This window comes from Manis javanica, chromosome 5, assembly GCF_040802235.1.
Source record: "Manis javanica isolate MJ-LG chromosome 5, MJ_LKY, whole genome shotgun sequence".
Classification (NCBI taxonomy): Eukaryota; Metazoa; Chordata; class Mammalia; order Pholidota; family Manidae; genus Manis; species Manis javanica.
Window position 1 is genome coordinate 117,970,173 of NC_133160.1, and position 25,044 is coordinate 117,995,216.

General features: G+C 32.6%; 1 protein-coding gene across 1 annotated transcript; it reads left to right on the forward strand.

Annotated features, from left to right (window-relative positions):
• The first annotated feature begins 1,316 nt into the window (after window positions 1–1,316).
• On the forward strand, window positions 1,317–24,342 carry LOC108398528 (sulfotransferase 1 family member D1). The gene is made up of 8 exons (XM_017662607.3): window positions 1,317–1,473; window positions 12,122–12,277; window positions 14,242–14,367; window positions 15,165–15,262; window positions 16,271–16,397; window positions 18,656–18,750; window positions 21,750–21,930; window positions 23,976–24,342. Exons 2-8 carry the CDS (start codon window positions 12,130–12,132, stop codon window positions 24,086–24,088), a joined length of 888 nt encoding a protein of 295 aa, XP_017518096.1. The 5' UTR covers window positions 1,317–1,473; window positions 12,122–12,129; the 3' UTR covers window positions 24,089–24,342.
• The last annotated feature ends 702 nt before the right edge of the window (window positions 24,343–25,044 follow it).

Genomic DNA, 25,044 nt, shown 5'->3' on the forward strand with positions numbered 1-25,044 from the left:
GGGTTACACTAAAAGGATTCTGGGTCCTCCAGTTGCTATCTGGCAAGAGATCTGAGGGAGGGAAGAGAGTGAAATTGTCTATTTCCCTGACTCTTTCCCAGGAGGTCAAATTACGTGGGCTGCATCCCTCAATTAAACTAATTTGAGGCATCTTGCCATGTAATTCCTGTTTTCATTATGACACATTTTCTTCTGTTCTATCTAGTGACCCTAAATCGTAAATTCCTACTTTATAATTTTTCTAGAAGATATATCACCAGTGTCCTAAAGGGGCAGAATTGGGGACATGCTGAGTACCTGAAGAGCCTTTTCTAGCTGCAAGGCTTATGCAGAGGAAAACTAGGAATATTTCCCCCTCTTTTTCAGACCAATCTGTAAAAATATCTAATTGCCTCCCATCGTTTTGCCTTCCTGTAATTATTTAGCTATGTGATGTTTAGTTTCTTGTTATTTTTCCCAAAGTAGACTACGAGAAAAAAAATCTCAATCAAGATTTTTCCACTGAAGTCAAAGAAAATATTTATTTACGGTGTTCACAGAGGATGAGAACATAAAAGAATTACAGCTTCACAAATTTGTTGAATGAGAGATTTAAACTTCAATTTCCATTATGTATCAATTGATAAATTCACAGATCTGAAAAACTTTGCCCTTTTTCAGCTGCATAGATGCATAATTTCAAGACCTAGAAACAAAAAAGAATCACATCATAGAAAATATTTTGATCATATGGAACATGGCAGGAGATTCAAACCAGGTTTTCTTTTTTTTTGAAAGAGGGTTTTTTTTTTACTACTCACCGCTATTACCAGGTAACTAAAAAAAGTGATATGAGAGCTGCCTCTAGAGGGAACAGTCATCATGTAAATGGCAGAAAATGCTCTAACTTCTCCTGGCTTCACGTCTTTTTCCCTTTGCATCCACATAGGGAACATGTACTTGCCTGTCTAACTTGCCTATGCAGATCTAGAGGTATTTTGAGGATTTCTAATAGGAACACTGGTGACATGAAATATCTGTGTTTTATTTGGCTTTCACAGTTAAAATAAGAAGCAAAAGTAAAAGTAAAGGGCTTCCACCTACTATACATATTTGACAGTTAACTCCAGATGCTAAGTTTAGCAGATTTCCACGGGCTTCTTGTTTCATCTACCACCACAAGCAGCAATAAAATGCTTTCCTGTGTTAATTCCGGATCTAAAAGCTCAGCAGATTTCCATGGGTTTCTTATTTCATCTACCACCACAAGCAACAATACAAAGCTTTCTCTTAAGCCTTTAATACTTAAATCAACAGTGGACTTTGTGCAGCTTAATCATCAACCTCACACAAATCTATAAGACTGTCTTTCACCTGCCTAATGCATAAAACAGATAATCTTGGCTGATTTAACAATTTACAGAGTGAAACTTCCATTAACCAAGTGCTGTAGAAACAAAATCTAGACTTCTACTTCCTCAAGACAGTCACCTGGTAAGTGATTTATGCACTTTGTCTTTAAAGTGCCCATATTTTTTATAAAACTAAATTCAACAATTGAAAAATTTGAGACTGAGAAATGGGAAATTCTAGTATGGATGTTTTTGCCTAAAAAGGGAAATATTTGGGAATCCTTAGATCCAAATTTCCTATCATAAATTCACAGCATTTTTTCATATTTAAAATTGTGTTGAGGCAGTGTGTTCTACTAATTTTAAGTTTATAAAACTAAAAATAATTTTAAAGGCTATTGATCTTCTACCTTCTCAGTATTTCTATTTAGTTCCAAGGAATATTCTTGTATGCTACACTGCTTGAGTTATTCAAATATCTGTGTGTGGGAATATGAAAATCAGATCTAAGCAAAAAACCAGTTTTCAAAAGTCTGCATTTGTGCACTTCTTCAGGTTCCCAAAGACAGTGTATCATAGACATGTTAGATAACTGCATTTTCCATTGATGACTTATTTCCTTTTTTCAAAAATATTTTCACTACAACACATATGTGATTTTTCATCTCTAAATCAGAAAGCTACTACAATGATGTGTTCTTCAAATTTCTTGATATTCATTACTTCCTAAAGGGTTTTAAAACAAAATTAGAACTATGTTATTTTTTTCACATGCACCTTCCTACTGTCATGTTAATGAATAGCCACTTCAGTACAGTCTCTTATACAGCTCTTTCACTTTTGCCTTGAATATATTACAAAAGCAATATTCTAAGAAACCCATATTCATACAAAAAGTCCTAATAAATGAAGTCATGTGATATCATTGTTTATTGTAATAATGAAAAAATGTCATGTATTTTTAACAAATAAAAAAAGCTTAGTATATTCTTAATTCAAATATTTTAAATTAAAACAATTCTAGGAAGTCAGATTAACTTCTTTAGGCTAATGCCTGTGACCTATCAACACAAGAGTTTTTCAATGGATAAATGTTTCATAATTATTATTAAAAAAAAGATGTAAATATTTTCCTAAGATACATGAAAATTTATAAATTTGAAATTCACAAACCAGTTTTCTGAACATGTTCCAAAATTGTGTTTTTACTTATAATGGTATAGATTTGTGAGCTATCAACATGTATAAAACTATACTAGACTTTAAAATCATTATATCCCCAGTTTAAATTATGAATAATATAGTTTAAGTATTATACTTTAGATATTATGTGATATCTAAATTTCCAGATATATTAAAAGAGGTTTTTATGTGGTACATTTGGGGTCGGTCACATGTCTCATTTAGTATTTCATATTGGCCCAGAGTATTTAGAGGGTGTTTTCCATTATCAATTAGATTCTTTGTTCTCCCTGGAATGTTAACACATTTATATCTTTCTTCATTGTATCTAAGAGCAACTTCCTCTTGTGTTCTGAAATTTAATAGCAATAATCTTGAAAGAATTTGAGACTGATTTTAAAAGTTGGTAGGAAATAGCTTTCAAAACCCTTTTTAAATTTGCAGAATACTTTCAAGAACCTGTGAATAGGCAGAATTTAGAATGTTCCAGTCTAAGATATGCATATGGGTTGAAGCAGACAGCTATTTATTTCTCTGAAGAATTAAAGGTCAACTTTATTAACTTTCACAATGTACACATCTCATCTCATCTTGTATCCCCACATACTGAGAAAAGATGTTAGAGAGGAAGAGTGAAGACATTAATTTTCCCTAGAGAAAAAAACTTATTGTTTGGGAAAAGGTTTGACAATAAAGGATTTGATATTGCTCAACTCATTTTCTTTAGTTCTCATTCAGCCCACCATGGATCACTTTATCCTTGGAAATATGGATTTAAGGCTGATTCTAACTCTAGTCTTCTAAAATTAACAGACATGATCAACACTTGTAGCCTAAATAAATACCATTATTTCTCGAAGACACTGAATTTTGTATCCTATCTTCAAAAGAAACGTGTGTTATAAGTTACAATACTCATAGAAGTTGTAGGTGGGCAAAGAAGAAGAAAAATATTTTAAGGAGAATAATGATATACTTTTGTTAGTGACAGTAACCATATTGGTTTAAAAATCAAAGTTAAAATTTATTTACATATGTGTGTATGTGTATGTATGTATACATTTATATGGATTTTTTAAAGGAAAACTTGAGAAACAGATATAAGTTTAAAAAGATGACAATACTATTATTTCATAAGGTAGAATTCAAAACAAAAAGGATTGAGTGTTAGATGAACCTAGGATAACACATATATTCCATAATAAACATAAAGCAATCAAAACTTTAGCTTCAAGTAGCATACTTTCAAAGTAAAAAGAAAAACTCATATACTATGCATATTAAAAGTTTTGAGAGAAATTAACAGAAAGATATGTGCAGAGAGAAATCTTACACATATTAATCTATCTAAAAAATTAAACTCAAAAACTTTTTGAAGATTTAAAAATATAATGATATTGAATTTCTATGTGTGTATGTATAAGTACAAACATTTATGTCTTGTACTACCAATAGATAATACAGGTTGCAACAAAATGATCATCTATTGGCACAAGAAAATCACAATCAAATCTAAAATATAGAATCCTAATCTCCTACTTTCCAGGTAAAATCATACAGCACCATGGTGATAGTAGAGCAAAAGTATTAAAAAAAGAAACAAGGCAAAATAAAGTAAAAAAAAAACATATATATGAACACACATATTACACACTTAAATTTTTAAAGAAGATGCATGTGACCCACAACCTAACAGGTATTTCACTAAGGCTGACAAACAAGCAAGGCCTATGATAAAGCAGAGTTGTTTATGTTGTCAGAAACTGAGATAATGATCTCACCAATCCATTCCATTGCTTTGGTACTAGACAGGTGTTTTCAGGATTTTGTCAGAAATCCCAAATGAAAAGTATAGTTAACTTCTTATCATCACATACCTATAATAAAAGACCTTGACAATAAAAGAGTGCCTAATTGCAAATGGCATCTGGTACTTCCTGACCAGGTACAATTAATTATTGAGGAAATCAAAGAATAGGATATGTCTAATCTTGGAATATTTGCATGAGATGGAGGAGACAGGTAAGTGTAAATATCTCTGTTTAAAGACTAAAGTTGCCAAGCACTTCTAAAGTTAATTACTTGTGGAAGACTGATTATAAAGTAGAGATTACATATAAAAACTTAGACCCATTATCTCTTTCTGTGTGGGACTAGAAGAAAGAGAAAGTATTTTTCCTCTGATTTAAGACAGTGTTGAGATTTAAACAGAGAATGAACTTTGAGATTATGATGGTATAAATTGTGATAATATGATAAAGAATTTTATAAATATTTAAGTTATAGTGAACAATTTTTACATGCCATGTAGGATGGTGCATCTTTATACACATTAAATTTTTCATTTATGAGATTATAACAATGACAATGACACAATGATAGTGATTCTATGAAATGGGTGCTATATGCTAAAATGAATAATTCCATTCAAAAAAAAAAATAATCACTTGCCCAAAGCTACATAGTTTGTAAGTTCTGGATTTTTCTAATAGGTACCTTTCCAACAACAAAAGCTGAGTGCTCTCACCATTAGGTGTATTACTTTCCCAAGATTTGAAACCTAATTTTACCATTTCTGTTTTATGTAGTTGGCCAAGTTGTATAAATCCTGACAATTTCTAATGACACTATGAATTTCAAAGCTATTATTATTAGCTTCAAGTAGAAATATATGATATGGAAATTATAATGCCTCTAAGTATTCATAAGTATTAATTTTCTTTGTAGCCTATTCTTTAATGTTGATTCAAGTGTTTGGGCCAATTAAACTTGATAATCTTAATATAAACTAAGACTGTTTATAAGATACATGGTGTGGAAAGGAACAGACTCTTCTAGGCATACAGCAAACAAACAAAAGAACAGCAGTCAAAAGCTGTGTAATTGGATCACTTATTACAGAAATAAAGTGCCAAATGTCATAGGAAAAATACAGAATAGTATTTGTATTACTTATGAATTTTAATAAATGAGGAGCTTTTATAAATGTGACCTTGGAGTTTTTATATAAAAATGTAAAGCAGCATTTTAATTAGTAGTATCTTAATAGAATTTTTCAAAAATAAAGGAGTATTAAACCGTTCATTCTTTTTCTGGTTCTACTGTTGTGACTTAATACATAGTTTGGTGATCAGAGAATATTAATTTTACTTAGAATTGTATAATGTTAGAGATGAAACAAACTGGAGTGATTACTTTGTACATTTCCCATATTTTTAGACAGGGAAAACATGGCTCAAAAATATGAGGTAAGGAGCTCAGAGTCATGCTGCTGGTTGTGGAATAGCTGTAATCAAATGCCTCTCCAGGTTCCCAGTGCTGTACTTAGAGTTCCGCAAATACTGCATTCCTATCATTAAAATATTTTAACTTTCACATGTTTAAAAAGTAACTAATAAAGCTGTCCTTTTTAGGTCAAGGACCTGTTGAGTATCAAAATATCAGTTTCTATGAGAATAATGTATTGTTATCAATTTAATATTCTATTTTTTATGATTAAGGTACGATATCCTTAAGTACAATATTATTTTAACTCACTAATGGGCATGGGAATCAATAGTTTTGTTCAGGTTAACATGTGCCAACATTGCCTTTTATCAGTGTGAAGAATATTAGTTTCCAAGGCCTTATAATTATCCTCCAGAGGAAATTATATTTCAAAGGACATTTTCAGAGAAGTAAACAAAACAGGCCCAAGGGATATAATCATCTTCGTTCAACATTTCCTGAGCTTTCACCAACTCAGTTTCTCTCACATAGTAGGTTCTGTGCAACTCAAGGGTATCATCCTTTTAATGATTTTTTGGCTCTGATTCTTAACTTGGGGACATTCTCTCAAAGCTCTCAGGAATTAAAGGTAAGTTAAGTTTGCATTTTTTACACTAATACTTTTGTTTTGGGCTATTTAGGAGTCATGCTGCTAATTTATAATATTGAGCTCATGCAAAATTTGAATCAGATCCAGGAAATATTAAAATACAATGATGTGATTATTTTATCACAATGAATGATCTCTAATAATCAAATATTGGCAAAAATGCAGATATTCCAAAAACTTCACAAAAACTATGTTAATTAAATAAAACATGTGGTAAAAAATATCAAATACCATATGTAAATCAAATTAAATATGGATTTAATAATTTACTTTGTGTTTGAACATGCAAAGACATTGGGAAACTATAGGAAGAATTATATATTTATTTGCATTCATCCTTTCTTAACCCTTCCTCACATTTCCATGTTAGTTCAGTTATGTCATTCTTTTGTTCTAAATCTTAAGTGGCCCTCCATTTCTTCAGTAATTGAATACAACTTTGGAACCCAACATTCACAGCTACTTACAATAGGGACAATTTTTTTTTTTTTGCCATGTCTTTCATTGCTCACCAGATAGCAAATTTTATGTAGGTAAAAAGACTTTTCTGTCTTTTCCTGACCAATTGTTGGCAAATAATTGCCACTTATTTGCTACTGTTGAAGGAATTACTGGGTGAATAAGCCACTTTCCTAAAAATGTAGTGACTTTCAGTCAGTGTGATACATTTCATCCTCTACTGAACACATTTCATACGTTTCTTCTCTCTTACCTTTATTCATGCATTACACACTTTTGTGAATAAATGTGATGTCTATGCTTGTTAAAATACTGCCAGTCCCATACATCTTATCTCAAATGCTGTCATCATTCTCTGGGCCTTTCCCAATATCCCTAAGCAGATGCCTTTATTTTTTGAATCTATATCAAAGATTCTATTTTATGATGTTTATATTCATTCAGGTTTAGATTATAAACACCTCTACTTTTAAGAAACTTGTGTCTGTTAAGGTAAAAGCTAACAAAAATAAGCAATATCTGTACATATATTAATGTATTGCACTTAGTAGATACTTCAAAGCTTTTGACCAAAATACATAGAAAACTAAAGTTGTAATAAAGTAAATGTATCAGTTTGTTTTATATGTAGATACATACAATATATATTTAATTTCTAAGTAAATGTACCATAATGTGATTTTTTGAAAAATAACCTGATACATTTGAGTACATTTCATCTGTTGGGTTTAAGTTTTTCAGTGTTATAATCTAAATCATAATCTGCTTCCCATGCCCCTCAATCCATGATTCAGCATTCAAAAATACAAATTCATAGAAGGATAGATTTCGAAAGACTCTCAGCCATAGTGTATTTTAATACTCTCATTTTATAGATGAGAAATGGAAAGTGAACTGAAGTACTTAATATCCTATAAGAAAATTATGTTCACATAGGATGGCAAATATGGTTAACCAGAGAGGTGAAGTAAAGCCAATTTCCACTCTACAGACAAGAAAGGCTTTTTTCTACCTCAACTTTGAGCTGATGTCACCCAGTGGAGATTTCAAACTTGTCACTTAAAATAAAACTATTTAGATATTTTAAGTAGTTGAAATCTATGTCTACCATTGAAAAGAGAAAATCTCATTTCAGAAAATTACTTTTCCATTTCTTATAATTTTATTTACTTTAATTAGCAGAATATATGCTAAAATTCAAAGGGAATGTTTTAATGTTGTTTTCTAAAATAGTGTGTTTTCTAAAGAGATTTGTAGTTAAGTTAGGGCCTAGATAACACAGTAGGAAAAGCAGATTTGGGAGGAAGGAGACAACCTTAGTTTTAAACATTTTTAATACAGGGAGCAGTTGAGACATTGATGGAAATGTTCAGGAGGTATCTGAATATGTATGTCTTTGAAGGGCTGGTGATAATGAAACTTATATGACTTATATGTGTAGATCAACATATAGAGAGTATATAAAACTGAATTGGATATCACTGAAGGAAAAAGTAGAGAGTATATAAGAATGCTAAAGCTATATGTGAGGCTTATCACATTTAAGGTGTGGGCACTCACTTATCTGTCTTTTAGTATCTAGTTATTTGTCCCTTACCATTGAACTTTTTATTATTTACTACTTTACCATGTTTTATTTTCCTTCATGGCACTTTTCACCATATAGTATATCTATTTTTAGTTTGTTTATCTAATTCTACACTATCAGCTCCATAGTTGTAATTATTTTCCCTTAGAATTTTCCTGTACTATCCATAATATTTTGTGCTGCACTGTAGTAAAAGAAAAACAAAAACAAAATTGTTGATGACTTGACATAATAAAGAATTATTTTTCACATCACAGTCCAAAGAAGGGTGAAATGATCACCTCAGTCTTTTAAAGAGGCCGTTGAACACATAGACTCCAAGGCCTCCATGTCAGTGGAAGAGAGGACTGGAGGGTCACGAAAAGTTTTACATCACCCACAGCCCATCAGCCAGAACTCAGTCACATGCTTCCAAACTAACTGCAAGGGAGACTGAAAAATAATATTTATGTTCAGAGAAAAGAAATATATTGTATACAAAGAATTTTCTCCTCCCCAGCTCCTGCTATCACCGGTGCCTCAAACAGTGTTTGCTACCCAGTAGTTCTCAGCAAATAGTATTTCAAAAAATAATAGAGTTTGTCCTTTAGAAGGGGATAGGTAATGTCTATGAACTTTTTAAACTTTATATTTTTTATATTTACTTTTCACATGTTGACATTAATGAAAATTTAAAAATATGAATAGGAAATGTTATAGTGCAGTATAGTCAAATCACAGCCTAATGCTGTCATAAGATTAATTTTTAGTAAACACAAGAGCCAACTTAATATTGGTATTGAAACTTTATGGTATTTATAAATCCCAAGATTTTGATAAAAGGAAAAAAACCCTAATATATAATTATATACTCCCCCACCCAGTGATATTCAGAAACTTCCCAGAACCACTGGTATATTAACATCTTCTCTTATTAGGACAGAACTATTATTGAAACTGCGTAACAGCAGGTCAGTGAACACCCTTGTTCTTGTGGAGATTAGCCACAAATCCGAACACACTAAATTACAAAGAAATAACCCCAAAATTTACACTTTCCTACACATAATTAAACTCAAAATTAGTAGTAGGAAGGTAATACTAAAGATTAGAGCACAAATATGTGAAATAGAGACCCAAAAAAGCAGAAAATTTTAAGGAAGTCAAGAGCTAATGCTTTGAAAAGATAAACAAAATTGATAAGCCTTTAGCCAGAGTCATCAAGAAAAAAAAGAGAAAGCTCAAGTAAAAAAAAAGAAAAATGAAAGAGAAATTACAATCAATATCACAGATACACAAAGGATCATAAAACACTACTATAAACAATCATACACCAACAAATTAGACAATCCAGAAGAAATTCCTAGAAGCTTACAATCTTCCAAGACTGAATCAGGAAGAAATAAAAAGTCTGAACACATTAATTACTAGTAATGAAATTGAAACAATAATCAAAACATTCCCCAAAACAGAAGTGTAGGACCAGACTGCTTCACAGGTAAATTCTACCAAACATTGAAAGAACTGTTAATACCTATCCTTCTGAAACTCTTCCAAAACATTGAAGAAAAGCTGATTCCATGGTATCATTCTACAAGTTAAGCATTACACTAATATCAAAACCAGACAAGACACTACAAAAAAATAAAAGGAAATTATAGGTCAATATCCATGATGATCATAGATGCAAAAATTGTCAACAAAATATTAGCAAACTGAATTTAACAATAGATTGAAAGGATCATACACTATGATAAAATGGGATTTATTTCAGGGATGCAAATATGGTCCAATATCATAAATCAAACAACATGATACACCACATTAAAAAAATGAAGGATAAAAATCATATGATTATCTCAATAGAAAAAATGTTTGACAAAACCAAAACAGTCAACAAAGTGGGCATAGAGGTAAAATACCTCAACATAATAAAGAAGGTACATGCCAAACCCACAGCTCACATCATACTCAGGAATGAAAAGTTGAAAACTTTCCTTCCAAAATCAAGAACAAAAAGAGGATGTTGATTCTTGCCACTTGTATTTAACATCTTGTTGGTAGTCCTAGCCACAGCAATTAGACAAGAAAAGGAAATAAAAGGCATACATTAATTGACTATATATAGGAAAGTTTATTTCTGGCCTCTCTGCTTTGTTCCATTGATCTATGTATTTGTCTTTATGCCAACACTAGACTTTTGATTACTAAAGCTTTGTAATGTAGTTTGAAATCAGGAAGTGTGATACTTCCAGTTTTGTACTTCTTTCTTAAGATTTGTTGGTCTATTTGGGGTCTTTTGTGGTTCTGTATAAATTTTAAGATTGTTCTATTTTTGTGAAAAATGATATTGGTATTGTGATAGGGATTGCATTGAATGTATAGATTGCGTTGGGTAGTATGGACATTTTAACAATATTAATTTCTCCAATCCATGAACACAGTTTATCTTTCCATTTACTTGTGATTTCTTCAATTTCTCTCACTAATGTCTTACAGTTTTCGGGATAAGGTTCTTTCACCTTTTTGGTTAAATTTATTCCCAAGTATTTTATTCTTTTTGATGCAATTATAAATGAGATCATTTTCTTAATTTCTCTTTTTTGGTAGTTTGTTTTTAGTGTATAGAAATGCAACATATTTCTGTATATTTATTTTGTAATCTTCAAGTTCATAACCTTTTAAAATAAAATATATTTGGATGTGGTAGGGTAGGGGTTGCATTGGAAGAACTTTAAAATAAAAAAGTGAAGATAAGTTATTGTATTTCTGAAAAGTTACAGGTTAAATAGTATCCATTACTACAAAGACTTCTGATTTTAATTCTGGAAGAGAAGTTCAGAGACTGGTTAGAGGGCTTCAGGAAGACTTATAAAGCTGAACTTCTTGGGTAGTAGTTGTTTTCCTAAAACTTTAGAGAAAGAAATATAACCACTCATCTCATGCTAAATTGGGAAAACAACATGAACATGTTTTGGAGTAGGACTTAGATTATATTTCAAGTCCTTCCACTTCTTATATATAACAACTAAAGAAAAATAAAAGTATTATTCTAGCCCTGCTCAGAATATAAAATGACATCTGATGTCACTAGTGTGAAAAAGTTCATTAGAGCAATATATCTCAAGCTTGTTTCTTTTACACAGTCCTGTCCTTTTCTTCTTGACTTTCTCCCTCATAGAAACTTTCATTTTTGTGGTCTGTTATAGATAATTTAGTTAGAATAATTTATTATTCTATTCAGTAATTTGAAAGAGGGAAGTACTAATTTAGACCACTCCTGATTTACAGTTAAGAAGGTCCAGTGCAGTTATGGGCTTGTTCAAATTCTCACTGCAAAGAATTGGCTACATTATGGTTCAGATACTCTTGACCCCCAAATCTGGTAACTTTATTACATATCCCAGAAATCTTTGCCTGAGGAAATGTTGTATACAGTTTAGTACATGAATTAAAAGTATTGATGATATTTCACATGTAAGCCATATTTATGAAATAAATTATACAACTAATTGAACCTTATTAGTTCTTCTAATATCTTCTTTTCTTCCATTGACTCATAATGCATAGTACTGTGACCTAATGCTGCAAGATCTCTAGTAGTGAAATGAAATTTATTTAAAAAATAGTAATTTATTTTTATTATTTAATTGATGCTATTGAAATGAAGACTTTATAACACTCTCCCCTTTGCTTAAAATTTAGTCTCAAAAATGGACAACAAGCTTGATGTCTTCAGGAGGGAGTTAGTGGATGTTCAGGGCATCCCCCTCTTCTGGAGCATTGCCGAGGAGTGGGCACAGGTGGAGTCATTTGAGACCCGACCAGATGATCTACTGATTTCCACCTACCCCAAATCTGGTAAGATCTTTCCAATTTATTCTTAGCTGCTGATTAGTGATTGACCCATATATTAAACCTGTTCATCTGCAGATCACTAGTTAAGGGAACTCTGTAACAGTTGTTGGGACAGTTTTGGCTCAATTTAGACAGGTTCACTTCCTATTCTGAAAGGCCCTCATTTGAGTGGGACCTATATCTGAGGAGATATTAATGTCTTATTTTCCTTTTTAAATTCAAATTTGAATTATTAAATGGCATAAATAAGTGATTTGGGTGCATTAGAATATATAGATTTTTATATACCTTTAATACATTTTAATGTTTAAATATTTTGTCCCTTGTAATATTTAAATGTAATTTGAAAATATCAATATTTTATTACTTTAAACATATTTTACAAATATATAGGAATATTTTGTTATAAATTTAAACAAATGCTGACCTCAGTATATGATCCCACGAAGTAAAATTTAAGGATGCCTAAATAAGAATCAATAAATTTTATTTCTCCTGATACTTTTATGAGTGTTCTGATTTATCCAGTGATAGATATACAGAGAGAGAGTAAACAATGAGTCTGTCTCTTGCCTTTTATCTAATTAATTTACTTGAGGCCATAGTCAGTCAACTATTCTAATTAAAAGCTATCAACTTTCTTTTATATTCCTGCCTCATTTCTTAAAGGAACTGATGAAAAGAAGTGTTTAATAAGTATATTGATTATCTTTTTAGGTTATAAATACTAAAATTACTTCAAAAACTTATGTGACAAGTCCTGGGAAGAAAGCCCTGAATTCGGGGAATTCTAATGTGCAAGGGTCTCCTACCAGAAAGTAAAACAAATATACAACCACAGACCTTTGCAGGTCATTTGGGAAATGCTTGTTTTGTTTTTTTCTTTTATTACTACTTACATTTGCTCTCTTGATGAAGTTACAGAATGGTTCCCTGAACCCAAATTGTTTAAGACCAAAACTACTTTTAATTTCCTTGTTGAAATAAAAGTTTAGAAGAGGTAGGGTAGTCACTGAGAATATATGTGCTCTTTTGATTTTGTCATTTTTTGATATATTCACAAACAGAAAACCATTAAGATAAATCTTTGGATGATACCATTATACAAATAGTTCATCTACAAAAGAGGTCTTGAAAGCTGGATTTTTTCTGATATAGTAATAGCTAGATGACTGCACATAAAGTAATTATATGCTATTTGGTCTTTTTATTTCTTTTCTTTTGCACCCACTGATAGAAAACAAAATGTGGTATAATATTTTGTGGAATTTAGGTCTCTTTTTTTCATGAATGATTGCTTAACCCTAAGCCAGATCAGGCAACAAAATATTCAGGGTTAGTATTGATTCAATTCACCTTTTTCCTAGCACTGTAATTGTCTTTGTTAGAAGGATAGGAGAGATAGTCTCATATCTCAGATTTAGTGATGATGAGGAGGAAGAGTTGCTCACAAGAAAGGTCTAAAAAGGAGGCTAAAACACTCTAATATATGGAACCAATCTGAAGGTGTATTGATGTGCAGATCATTGCTCAAAAATGTTGCTTAGTGTATAGATTATTTAATTTTTTAGTTTCCACTCATGATTATTCCATTTAGAGACTATTACATGTTTAGTAAAGAGGAAGAAGATGGGAACAGCTAAGAATATACTTTTCTCCTGTCTTATTATTGCTGTTGTAGCAGAACCTCAATAACTTAATCATTGAGTGCCACAGGCAATTAAATAGACCATATCCTCATACATATATCTTGCTTGACTTACAATGGGGTAAGAAAGATAAGATCTTCCACATTCATCTTGTGTTCAAGATAGATAGATATCTCCTAAGGAAAGAGAGAAGAGAAAAGGGGAATGGAAATGACATTTTTTATTTTGATATTACACAATTTCTCTACCTCTGTTAACTCTCTCATACTCTTTCTGACAGAAAAGTTTAGAGGTCATTCCTTTTTTTTCCCCCCTCAGGAACAACCTGGGTCAGTGAAATATTGGATTTGATTTATAACAATGGAGATGTGGAAAAATGTAAACGGGATGCAATATACCATCGAGTGCCATTCATGGAACTTACAGTACCTGGAATTGAAAATGGTATTTGCTTCTAATATTCTTTTTCACCATAGGATTATCTTTTTGTCGTGTCTGAAGGAGTTATGACTGAAAATGATAGAGACAGAGCTTGGAAAGTTGAATCTTAAGTGTGTATATAAGAAAATAAGAATTTGGTTGTGATAATAACAATATTATACTTTCACTCAAAGATAATTCTGCATGAGAGAAGGATTTAATGAGTATAATTATTTTTTTCTTAACAGGACAGGTAGCAGTCTTCAACATTTAAATAGTGTGTGATCATTATATTTAGAAAATTCAACGTTTGATTCAATATAGAATCATATCTACTGTTAGCTGTTGCTCAGAGACTCAAAAAAGGACTATGGGATTTTACGGTCTTGCATTATTAAAATTTTTTTAATTACCCATAAGCCTTTATGGCTTAATTTTATCTACTAGTTTGAAAATAAAAATGCTGGAAAGAGATTTTATAATCCTCTAGTTCAGTTTCCCCATATTATAAGTGAGAAAAAGAAGAAAAATGAAGGAAAAATTATATCTTGACACGTGACTGTCATTAAACTATTATATTTGAGGATTTTATCATTTATGAATTAAACCTTGCTGATCATAGGCAATGAAACACCCTAACTAAACAGAATTTATCAGTTTTTAACTCACTGTAGATTTTAGAATATATGAAGCTATATAGCCATATAGCAATTTCAAGCCATATGGTGTGATTAATACTTATAAAGTTTTAGATTATATTGTAATTCACTTTTGCAATTTCAATTTATAATGTAGTTTACTTTTTTTATGTGTGCTTGTAGGTGTTGAGTTGTTGAAAACAATGCAGTCTCCTAGGCTAGTGAAAACACACCTACCTGTTCAACTTCTCCCTTCTTCATTTTGGAAGAATAATTGCAAGGTAGAAAATTTTAAAGAAACAAAATCTTTATATGGGTTGTAATTTCTTTTAATAATTATGCAGAAATTAAGATGAAGAGTTGAAAGCCTCTGGATAAATCTCTGCAAAAATAACAATGTGTCCCCAATATCCCAAGGTTCAAAATAACCCTCATGGACACCAGTGCTATCAACAAGGGATTGTATGTAGCTTCCTAGCACTGAGACTTTCTCAGGCTTTCTGTTCTCTAAAATGCCTTTCTAAATTCATTCACTCACTATCTTCACTAGAAGGGAAGAATGAAGCTCTGATTCTACTTAGATGAAAGGAGAGTTCTTCCTGAAAGAATTGTCCCTTTCTAAATATATCTACTGCCTGGTTGGCTGGATTCTCAGTAGTATTAGGTGTACTCCAGGGAAGAAGTGGGCTTCATGGATTTCAGTAGACTTGCCTGAAAACCTGATTACCAATGAGGCATGCAATGTCATTTCTGCTAGGAAATATGTTAAAAATTTCTGCCTTGGAGCAGACTTTAGAGCTTCACAGATAAAAAAGGTTTAAATCTCACACTAATCATTATAAACAGCAAATGGTGTTTTATAGCCATGGTTATGCATGAAATAAAGAATGTCTAGACTTTATTGATTAAATGTACCCAAATAATGATTTACTTTCAATGAAATTAGTCATTTTTTCAGCTTTAAAATATTGCTTTTCATAATTCTAATAAGTGATACTGTAAAATATTCTAAATTTGAGAATATTAGTTCATTTATGCTAATTTAATATTTACTATAAAACTATTATTTTACTCGGTTTTACATGTTTTAAGAAGCATTCTTTTCAAAGTCTAAAGAGAAAGCAAGGGAATGAGAGATGAGAAGTCTTTATGTTAAAACAATGTGTATTTATGAATATTCTATGTCAGATCAGAAAATAGAAAAAATAAGCATTCTGTCAAGGTAAGCAAAAGTTTACAAACTATTAAAGAATATTAACAAAATGATGATTTTCCATATCTCCCCACAGATGGTCTATGTGGCACGGAATGCTAAAGATGTGGCTGTGTCTTATTATTATTTCTACCAGATGGCAAAATTGCACCCAGAGCCTGGCAAGTGGGAGGAGTTCCTGGATAAATTCATGACTGGGAAGGGTGGGTCTAGAATTTACTTTAACCATGGAGCTCCATAGTGAAAAGTCTTTTTTCAAGGAGATATGAAGTTCAAATATTAATCTTGTGTTGATTATAAACCTACTATGCAGTCAGCACTAATGTATTAGGGAGATAGAAATAGAATACAGAGTTGTCTCTCCCTTCAAGGATTTTTGGGGAATATGTGTCGCCAATTGTTCAGTCCTTAGTCTCATTGTTTCATCAGTGCTTAGTGACTATTAATATGTGTGTTCTTCTCTTGCCGTCGATGCCATTGTATTGCTTTGATTTCTTATATATTCCTTGAAATCTCCTTCCTTTACCATTGTTTCCTTTCTATTATATAAAATGAAAATTCTTGAGTGAAGATTTTATTCTCAAGACTCTGTTCTTTTACGTGTGTATTCTCTCTAGGTAAATATATTCATGCCTCTAGTAGCAACTATATAATTCTCATGTAAACATTCTCCTATAAAAACTCTCTTTTTTAGGCAAATACATCTCCATGGGACCTTGCAAAACATTATTCTGACCATTGTTTGGGCTATTCTCTGTCCTTAGAATGTCTACTCATTTATATTATTATCAAAGTTCATCTCCACTTAGATCCAAGCACATTCTACTTCTCACCATAGCCCTTCTTAACCTCTCCTTTCCTATGGTTTTCTCTCCCTCTCCTCTTGTGCAAACTTACAAACCACTTATAATCTGCATTACTCAGTATCTGCCATCTTGCTCTTCGAGTTTTTGTTTTGTTTATTAGAAGTTGTATTCATTTGCCAGGAATGCCAAAAAAAATAAAGTACCACAGAAGGATTGACTTAAACAACATAAATTTATTTTCTTAGAGTTTTGGAGGCTTAAAGTCCAAGCTCAAGATGTCCTCAGGTTGATTTCTTCTGAGGTCTTTCTCCTTGGCTTGTAAATGACCATCATCTTCCTGTGTCTTTACAAGGTCTCCTCTCTGTTGAGTGTTGGTGTTGTAATTTCTTCTTCTTATAAGGAAACTGGTTAATTGGATTAGACCCATCCAAATGACCTCATTTTAATTTAATTACCTGTTTGAAGACTATCTTCAAATATAGTCACATTCTGAGGTACTGGGGTTAAGACTTCAACACATGACTTTTGGGGGTACACAATTCAGCCCATAACACTCTGCCCTCTGGCCTTCCAAAATGCATGTCCTTCTCATTTGCATGAAATATATGAACTCCACCCCAACAGCCCCCAAAGTTTTAACCTATTTCAGCATTAACTTCAAGTCTAAAATCTCATCTAAAAATATATGCTGTATATCAGGCATGGGTGAAACTTAAGGCCTGAGACAATATTTCACTCCAGCTCTGAACCTGTAAAATGAGGTAACAGGTTACCTTCCAAAATACAATAGTGAGACAGGCATAAGACAAACATTTCCATAGGAAAAGAATCAGAAAGAAGAAGGCCTGAGATAGCAGGACCAATTCCATTAGATTTTAAGGCTTGAGAACCTTAAATCTGTGGCTTGATGCTCTGCCCTTTGGGCCCACTGTTGGGGGTCCTGCCCCCTGGGCCCTGTGTTTCTCTGGTGACAGCGGCAGCCACACTGACCTTGAACCGCCCTTCGGGCCATTCTTCCCTTTCCTTGAAAGACAAAGCATGTTCATATCCAGATAGTTCTTTTGGCCCATTTCTTGGCTGTTAGAATCCCGGAGGTCTGACAGTCTTCTGCATTTTGTCCTGCTACTGTCCTCTTCAATCCAAACTGGCAGTGTTTCTGCTGAGATGGTTGATTGGATCCACAAATCACATAACTAATGTCTTTCCTAAGTCTTGTCCAGCCATACTCTGGTGTTCTCTCTAGAACATACTCTCTCATTTTTTTGCACAGGATAAGCTGAGAATTTTCTAGATCTTAAAGTTCTGGTTCCTTTTCTGCTTAATAATTCCTTCTTCAGTGTATCTCCATATTTAGTTATATTCTGAAGTACTGGGGGTCAGAACTTCTACCTAACAATAAGAATTTTATACAACAATTATGTAAAATTATATCTAACAATTCATCCCATAAAATATTTCATTTTTTCCAAGTAGATTGTAAATTCAGTGAGAACAGGTATTATTTGATATACTTCTCTTATCCTACCATCCCTCTTTCTTGAACTAATAAGTAATCAGTGTGTGAGTATTGATAATGATGATTTTGAATAATATTTAACAATTCTTTGTTTCATATAAATAGTTCTAATTTCCAAACATTTTATCTTTCAATTTAGTGGCTTTTGGTTCTTGGTATGACCACGTAAAAGGCTGGTGGGAGAAGAAGAAAGATTATCGTATCCTTTACCTATTTTATGAAGACATGAAAGAGGTAAGAGGCAACTATGATTTCTTCTTTATTTTTTAGGAAAATTAAGATTCATATTCTTTGTATCAAACTTTTCTCTCTTCTTGATCTATGAATATGACTCATCTACTATCCTTTGAACACTGCCTTGAAAATTGACCTTTAACTCAGTCCACTTCTTTCTACCAGTATTGTCTCCTACCCCTTTTCAGCCAAGTATCTTGACTGATTTGGACTACCTCATTTTTATTTCCATTATTCACTCAGATGAAAGTATCTTCTTGAAACCTAAATCAGAGTATGACCACTTCTTTCAAGTCTTAAATGGTTTCTGTCCCTTTGTCAAATATAAAATCACTATGATAATTTATAGAGTTCGGCATTGTTTAGTCCTTATCTCTCTAACCTTTTCTGGTGCCATCTTTCCCTTTCTCACTTAGTAAGCCTACCTGAAACATTTTCCCCCAGTATTTCTAGATTAATCTCTTTTCATTCTTTATGTCTTCACTTAAGTATTATCTGTCATGTCCACACTGTCAAATATTCCATTTTGTTGTTATCTATTAAAGTCTCTTTTGCTGCTATTGTTCTTTTTCATACTACCACTACTTCTAATTATTTTATATATGTGTTTCTTTACTTATGCTTTCTTGGCCTCCAGTACTATAGAGTAAGCTCCTTAACACTATCTTGTCCATGGTTGTTTCCCCAAGTGGCAAGCACAGTTGGGGAATTATGTAATTTCTTTATTTAATCTATAAAACATCTAGCTTTTATTTTCTCATCTTCCATATGACTATTAGCAAGAAAATAATTCACTGTCCAATTTGATAAAAAAATGTGTCTTGAATTGATTATTTTAAAAGTTCATTTAAGAAATGTTCCACATCTCTTAAATTGAATGTCTCTTAGAGCACCTGTCCACACCTAAGTTCCTTCAGATAACTATGATTACTATTTGTCTCTTATTTGGGAAATCTTTATTACAATCTCTAGGAAAACTACCTTCTGGTAGATTCCTTAGTCAAATTCTCAGCTTCTTCTGCATATTGTTTAAACCACTTTGCACCTGCCACTCTGGATTATGGAGTAATGTATTATCCTAATTATGGGTCTAGAAGCAATAAGTAGTGGTTGGGGTGGGTATTGAAGAAGATAGGCATCATTTTGAAAGGAAACTTCCCACATTATGTCAAAATAAGGTCTCAGATAAGGAGGAAAATCTTTATCTGCTGACAGAAGAGGATCAAAATTGCACAAAGGTTCCAGAGTCTCTGGGTTCAGATCTACCCCCAAATATTCCTGTTCCAAGCCTGAGCAGTCGACACTTTTCCCATCACTCTTCTATTTAACTTTTACATGATAGGCTTTGCACAACTGAGAATTCAACTTTCATTTCAATTCTTCCACTTGACTAATTAAAGTGTATGTATAATTTCCAACACATACAGTTCTGTAGCTATGAGAAACAGATTATTTTAGAGCCACCACACAAACTCTATGGTTCTGCTTCCATGAGTTGAGATGGGGAGTTTAGGAAAGCTACATTTAGGATTGCCTGTCTGCCTGATCTCACCAGGTCACTAAGATTATGATTCTCTGTCTCAGTTTGGTTTGGACCACAAAGAACATCTCCAGTGGGTAGCAGAGCACAAATGGTTTGTCCTGAGTTCCACCTATCATTGGATCTAACGTGCTATCATAAGTGCAGCCTGAAGCACAGAGAAAGGAAACCATAATAAATAGATCTATGCTCTTCATTGCTGACTCTTTCTCTTCCCCACCTTTCCTTGGGCTGAAAATAGATAGGCTTCAACTTTACTTTCTTTCTCATACACTCATATAATAAATAAATCTGTGTAGTTGTGAGAGACAGAGTTCATTCTTTCCACTAACTTAAGTATATGAGATAGGTAATATATTTTTTAAATTGAGAAATAGTTTACATATAACATAATACTGGTTTCAGGTGTATAGAATAATGATTCAATATATGCATATATTGTGAGATAATCACCACAGTAAGTCTAATTGACATCCTTTACTACACAGTTTCAATTTTTTTTTTCTTGTGATGAGAACTTTTAAAATCTTCTCTCTTAGCAATATACAATGCAGTTGTTAACTATGGTTAACAACTGTTCCTGATCTTAGAGGAAAAGCTTTTGGCTTTCACAGTTGAGTATGTTAGCTGTGCGCTTGTCATATATGACCTTCATAGTATTGAGGTATGTTCCCTCTATATCCACTTTGTTGAAAGTTTTTATGAATGTATGTTGAATTTTATAAAATGCTTTTTCTGCATCTATTGATATGATCATATAATTTTTATCCTTCATTTTGTCAGTGTAGCATATTACATTTGATTTGCAGATGTTGAACTATCCTTGCGTCCCTGGAATAAATCCCACTTGATCATGATCCTTTCAGTATGCTATTGAGTTTTGTTTGTTAGTATTTTGTTCAACATTTTTGCATCAGTACTCATCAGGGATGTTGGCCTGTAATTTCTTTTCTTATGTTATCCTTATCTGGCTATTAAATCAGGGTAATCCTGGCCTCCTAACATGAGTTTGGAAATCTTCCCTCCTCTTCTGCTTTTTGAAAGAGTTTGAGAAGGATTGGTCTTAATTCTTTTTAAAATTTTTGGTAAATAATCTAATCTTGATGTTAAATATGCTTAAAAACAGGAGATCAAGAGACTTTAAAAGTTTACCTTATGATAATAGTAACTTGTTATATCACTATCTGTTATTCTACAAGTTAATTCTAAATTTGAATTTGAAAGCTTAAATATTAACCCAATCTTTCTCTTTGAATTTATTTAGAACAATGTTAATCTTGCTTCTAGCAGATGGTTGTCTTGTATAAGCAAGAATTAGGATATGTATTCAGAAAAACAAAATGAAAGTGCCCATAAAAATGTACCATTTCCTCCACAACACTGACATATAATTTTATTAAGTGCATTGCCTTCTTCATGTCTAAATATACCTAATCCTTTTTCTTTATAATTTCTTTAGAATCCAAAGTGTGAAATTCAGAAATTGTTAAAGTTTCTAGATAAAGACCTTCCTGAAGAAACTGTGGATAAAATCCTCTATCATAGCTCTTTCAATGTGATGAAGCAGAATCCAAGTACAAATTATACCACTGTACCCAACTCTGATATGGACCATTCTGTGTCTCCCTTCATGAGAAAGGGTGAGAATGTCATATACTAGTTTCTGTATAGCCTACCAGTTGTATCATAGACAGTATAGGTCTGCAGGTAAGAGTGATATCTAAGAAATGGGAAGAAATTGAGTATGCTAGGGAGAAAAAAAATTTAGGAGAAAAAAAAACTTAGAGGAAAGAATTTGTGGCAAAAAGCCCGTATCATTTTTGTTAAGCTTAACATGTAAAACATGACTTCTAATGAGAAATCTTTACTCAAGAGCCTGTGCATTGTGAAACATGAATCTTGGCATCCATTGCTTTATTAGAAAAATGACTTTCATTTGTATGAATTATTTAGATATTCTGCATATTCCTTAGGTTTTGCTGTGATAGGTAGCTGGCTTAAATGATTCAGGCATACTAAATTAATGAGGGAAAGTGTCAGCTTCTTGAGGTTGTTGATATGATTATGGTAATCAATGTATCCTCAGCATTGAACTTAATTTGTTACTAGTATCTTGCATAAAAGAATCCTTTAATACATATGTCTTGAATCGAATCATGTGTGCATGTGTGAGAGAGGGGCTGATTCTGTTACCTGTCTGAGTATTAGTCATCAACTTAGCTATAAAACAAACAACCGCAAGAATATCAGTGGCTTGAAACCAGAAGATTTTTTCATTTAATGTTGATAGGTGTTGGCTACCTGTGGCTGCTGTAATTTTGCTCAAGTATTTTTGACTCTGATCAGTTTTGCTTGGCTGTTATGGTCTCAGACTCTTGTGTCTTTTTCTGAAACACAGGTTAAAGGAGCTGTTTGTGTCATATGCTCAATATGGTAGAGAGGAAGAGCAAGAGAGGTGTTGAAAAGTCACAATGCTTTTTCAACTTTCTGTTCATATGTGGTATATATCACACATACTCAAATTCCATTGGCCAAAGCATTTAAAAATCCAAGCCCAAAGTTAATGAGACAAGGAGGAATTAAACAAAACAGGACAATGGATAGAGATGTAAAATCTTACAGTGAATGAGAGTGTGTAGTTATACATGCAATGTGAAACAGTTTTGGGGAATGGTGTTTTGATGATAGCCTTTAAAGGGACTAGTAAAGGCAATTTTAATTATAATGTATCTTCATATATCCTAGAGATTTTTTCTTTATAAAGTAAGGAAATTTGCTATGGATAAGTCTTGCTGGGAATATCTGGATTTCAACTAGGTATGATTTTGCCTCCCAGGAGACGTTTGGTAACATCAGGAAACACTTTCGATGATGATACCTAAGGATGTGCTATTGGTATCTGATGTGTAGAGGCCAAGCATGCTGACAAATATCCTATAACACACAGGGCAACAGCCCCCCCACCCCCCAAAGAATTGTCTGGCTTTAAATATCAACAGGGGAGATGTAAATAAATTAAATTAAATGCCACACTTGATCAATCTGGGCCAGATTGACATCGTTATTTTGGCATGTTTTCTTCTCTTTTTCTAAAACTAGGTTTCCAAATTTGCCTTCTGGGTCATGAAAGATAAGCTATGAAAATGTCGTTATTTTTATCAGATATTCTTTGCAAATGCTGTATCCTATATCCTTCCTTTAGGGTTTTAGGCATGGTTAGTATTTTGAAGATTAAGCAGTCCTATAGTAAAGAAATATGTTTAATTACATTTAACAAAGTAATTTCCAACTACTGCTTGATCATAAAACTTTTTCATAAATTATAGACATTGGAAAAAATGACTTTAAAGTGACTGGAAAATTCTTTTTATCTTTTGTTAACAAAGCTCATTAAGCCAAAGAATGAAGATTTTGAGACATTGGATTTTCTCCTGGGGACGTTTCTTCAAGATATTAAAGGGATTCTTCTTTACATATAATACTGGAGAGATCCATGGGGAGTTTTGAAAAACTAAGAATCTAGGATACTGGGTGTGGGAGTAGGAAGCCAGGAAGAGAGTTATGGAGTAGATATGACATTCTAAAGGTTAAGGTTTAGAAATACAAGTGGTAATTCAAATTAAAACTGAATTTAGAAGGAAATTTTACAGTAGTCTCAAATTTACCATCTTATCTTTCTTTTCAGGTATTTCAGGGGACTGGAAGAACCAGTTCACTGTAGCCCAGTATGAGAGATTTGAAGAAGATTATAAAAAGAAAATGAAAGGATCTACACTGAAGTTTCGTTCAGAGATCTGAGAAATACCTGCTCTTTCTCCACCTCCTTAGCTGGCACTTAAATTAAAAGAAAAAAAGCCCTCAAACATTTGCTGAAAGAAACTCTGTATTTAATATTTCCTTATTTGCTAATATTCGTACTTTGTAATAGAATATTCAAAGAATGTCAAAGTCTATATATAAAAAAATCAATGCTGTCTCTATGATTTTAACTATCCTCCACAATATTTTTACTATTCATAAAGACTAAATATTAAAATGAAGTTTAAAATCTATACATTTGCCCTCTTTATTAAATTCAAGTTCTGGGTCAATAGACTTCTAAAAAAGTTACATAAGAGAGTCTTCAAAATGGATGGTTAGAACCAAAACATCCCCTTAAAAAGGTTTTAAATTCTCTTAGTTATAGGGTTTGAATGATACCAGTATAATGTTAGATTAATGACATTTTTGCACAAGGAGTTTGCTGAAGTGTGTTGCCCTAGAATGGTTTACTATAGATTACCTTTTGGATAGTTTATTAATTATTGTCTCTGTAACTCTGGGAGGAAAAATATGTTCCCAGACTCAGGCAAATAAACTTTGAAGCCAAAATCAGCCCAAGGGAGAAATAAACTGGGAGAAACCAGTTTTTTGCTTACAAGTAGTTATCTGTTCCTGCTCAGCTGTGTCTTTTGCGACCTGACTGCAAAAAGGACCCCACCAAACTCTCTGGTCCAGATATGCCCCCATTCCCACCCACCTTGTAATCACCTATTGATATGGAGATAGACTGCTTTTCTCCACCTCTTGGAAACACCTTTTGATATGGAGATGAACTAAGGCCAGATGAGAGATTCTGGAAATATTGCAATTTTACCCTCAGAAATCCAAGGGATCATGACATGATTGTAAGGCTGGAGGCACCAGAGGGAGGGGTGAGCAAGTCAGACGAGCTCAGCCCTAACCAAATAAAGGGGGGCAGCAAAGTCCCCAAC

Bases quoted from the DNA above. Each gene is read 5' to 3' on its own strand.
- LOC108398528 (XM_017662607.3), top strand. From the start codon at position 12,130: ATGGACAACAAGCTTGATGTCTTCAGGAGGGAGTTAGTGGATGTTCAG. The intron at 15,263-16,270 runs GTAGAAAATTTT...ATCTCCCCACAG, and splicing joins TTTGGAAGAATAATTGCAAG to ATGGTCTATGTGGCACGGAA. The intron at 16,398-18,655 runs GTGGGTCTAGAA...CTTTCAATTTAG, and splicing joins TAAATTCATGACTGGGAAGG to TGGCTTTTGGTTCTTGGTAT.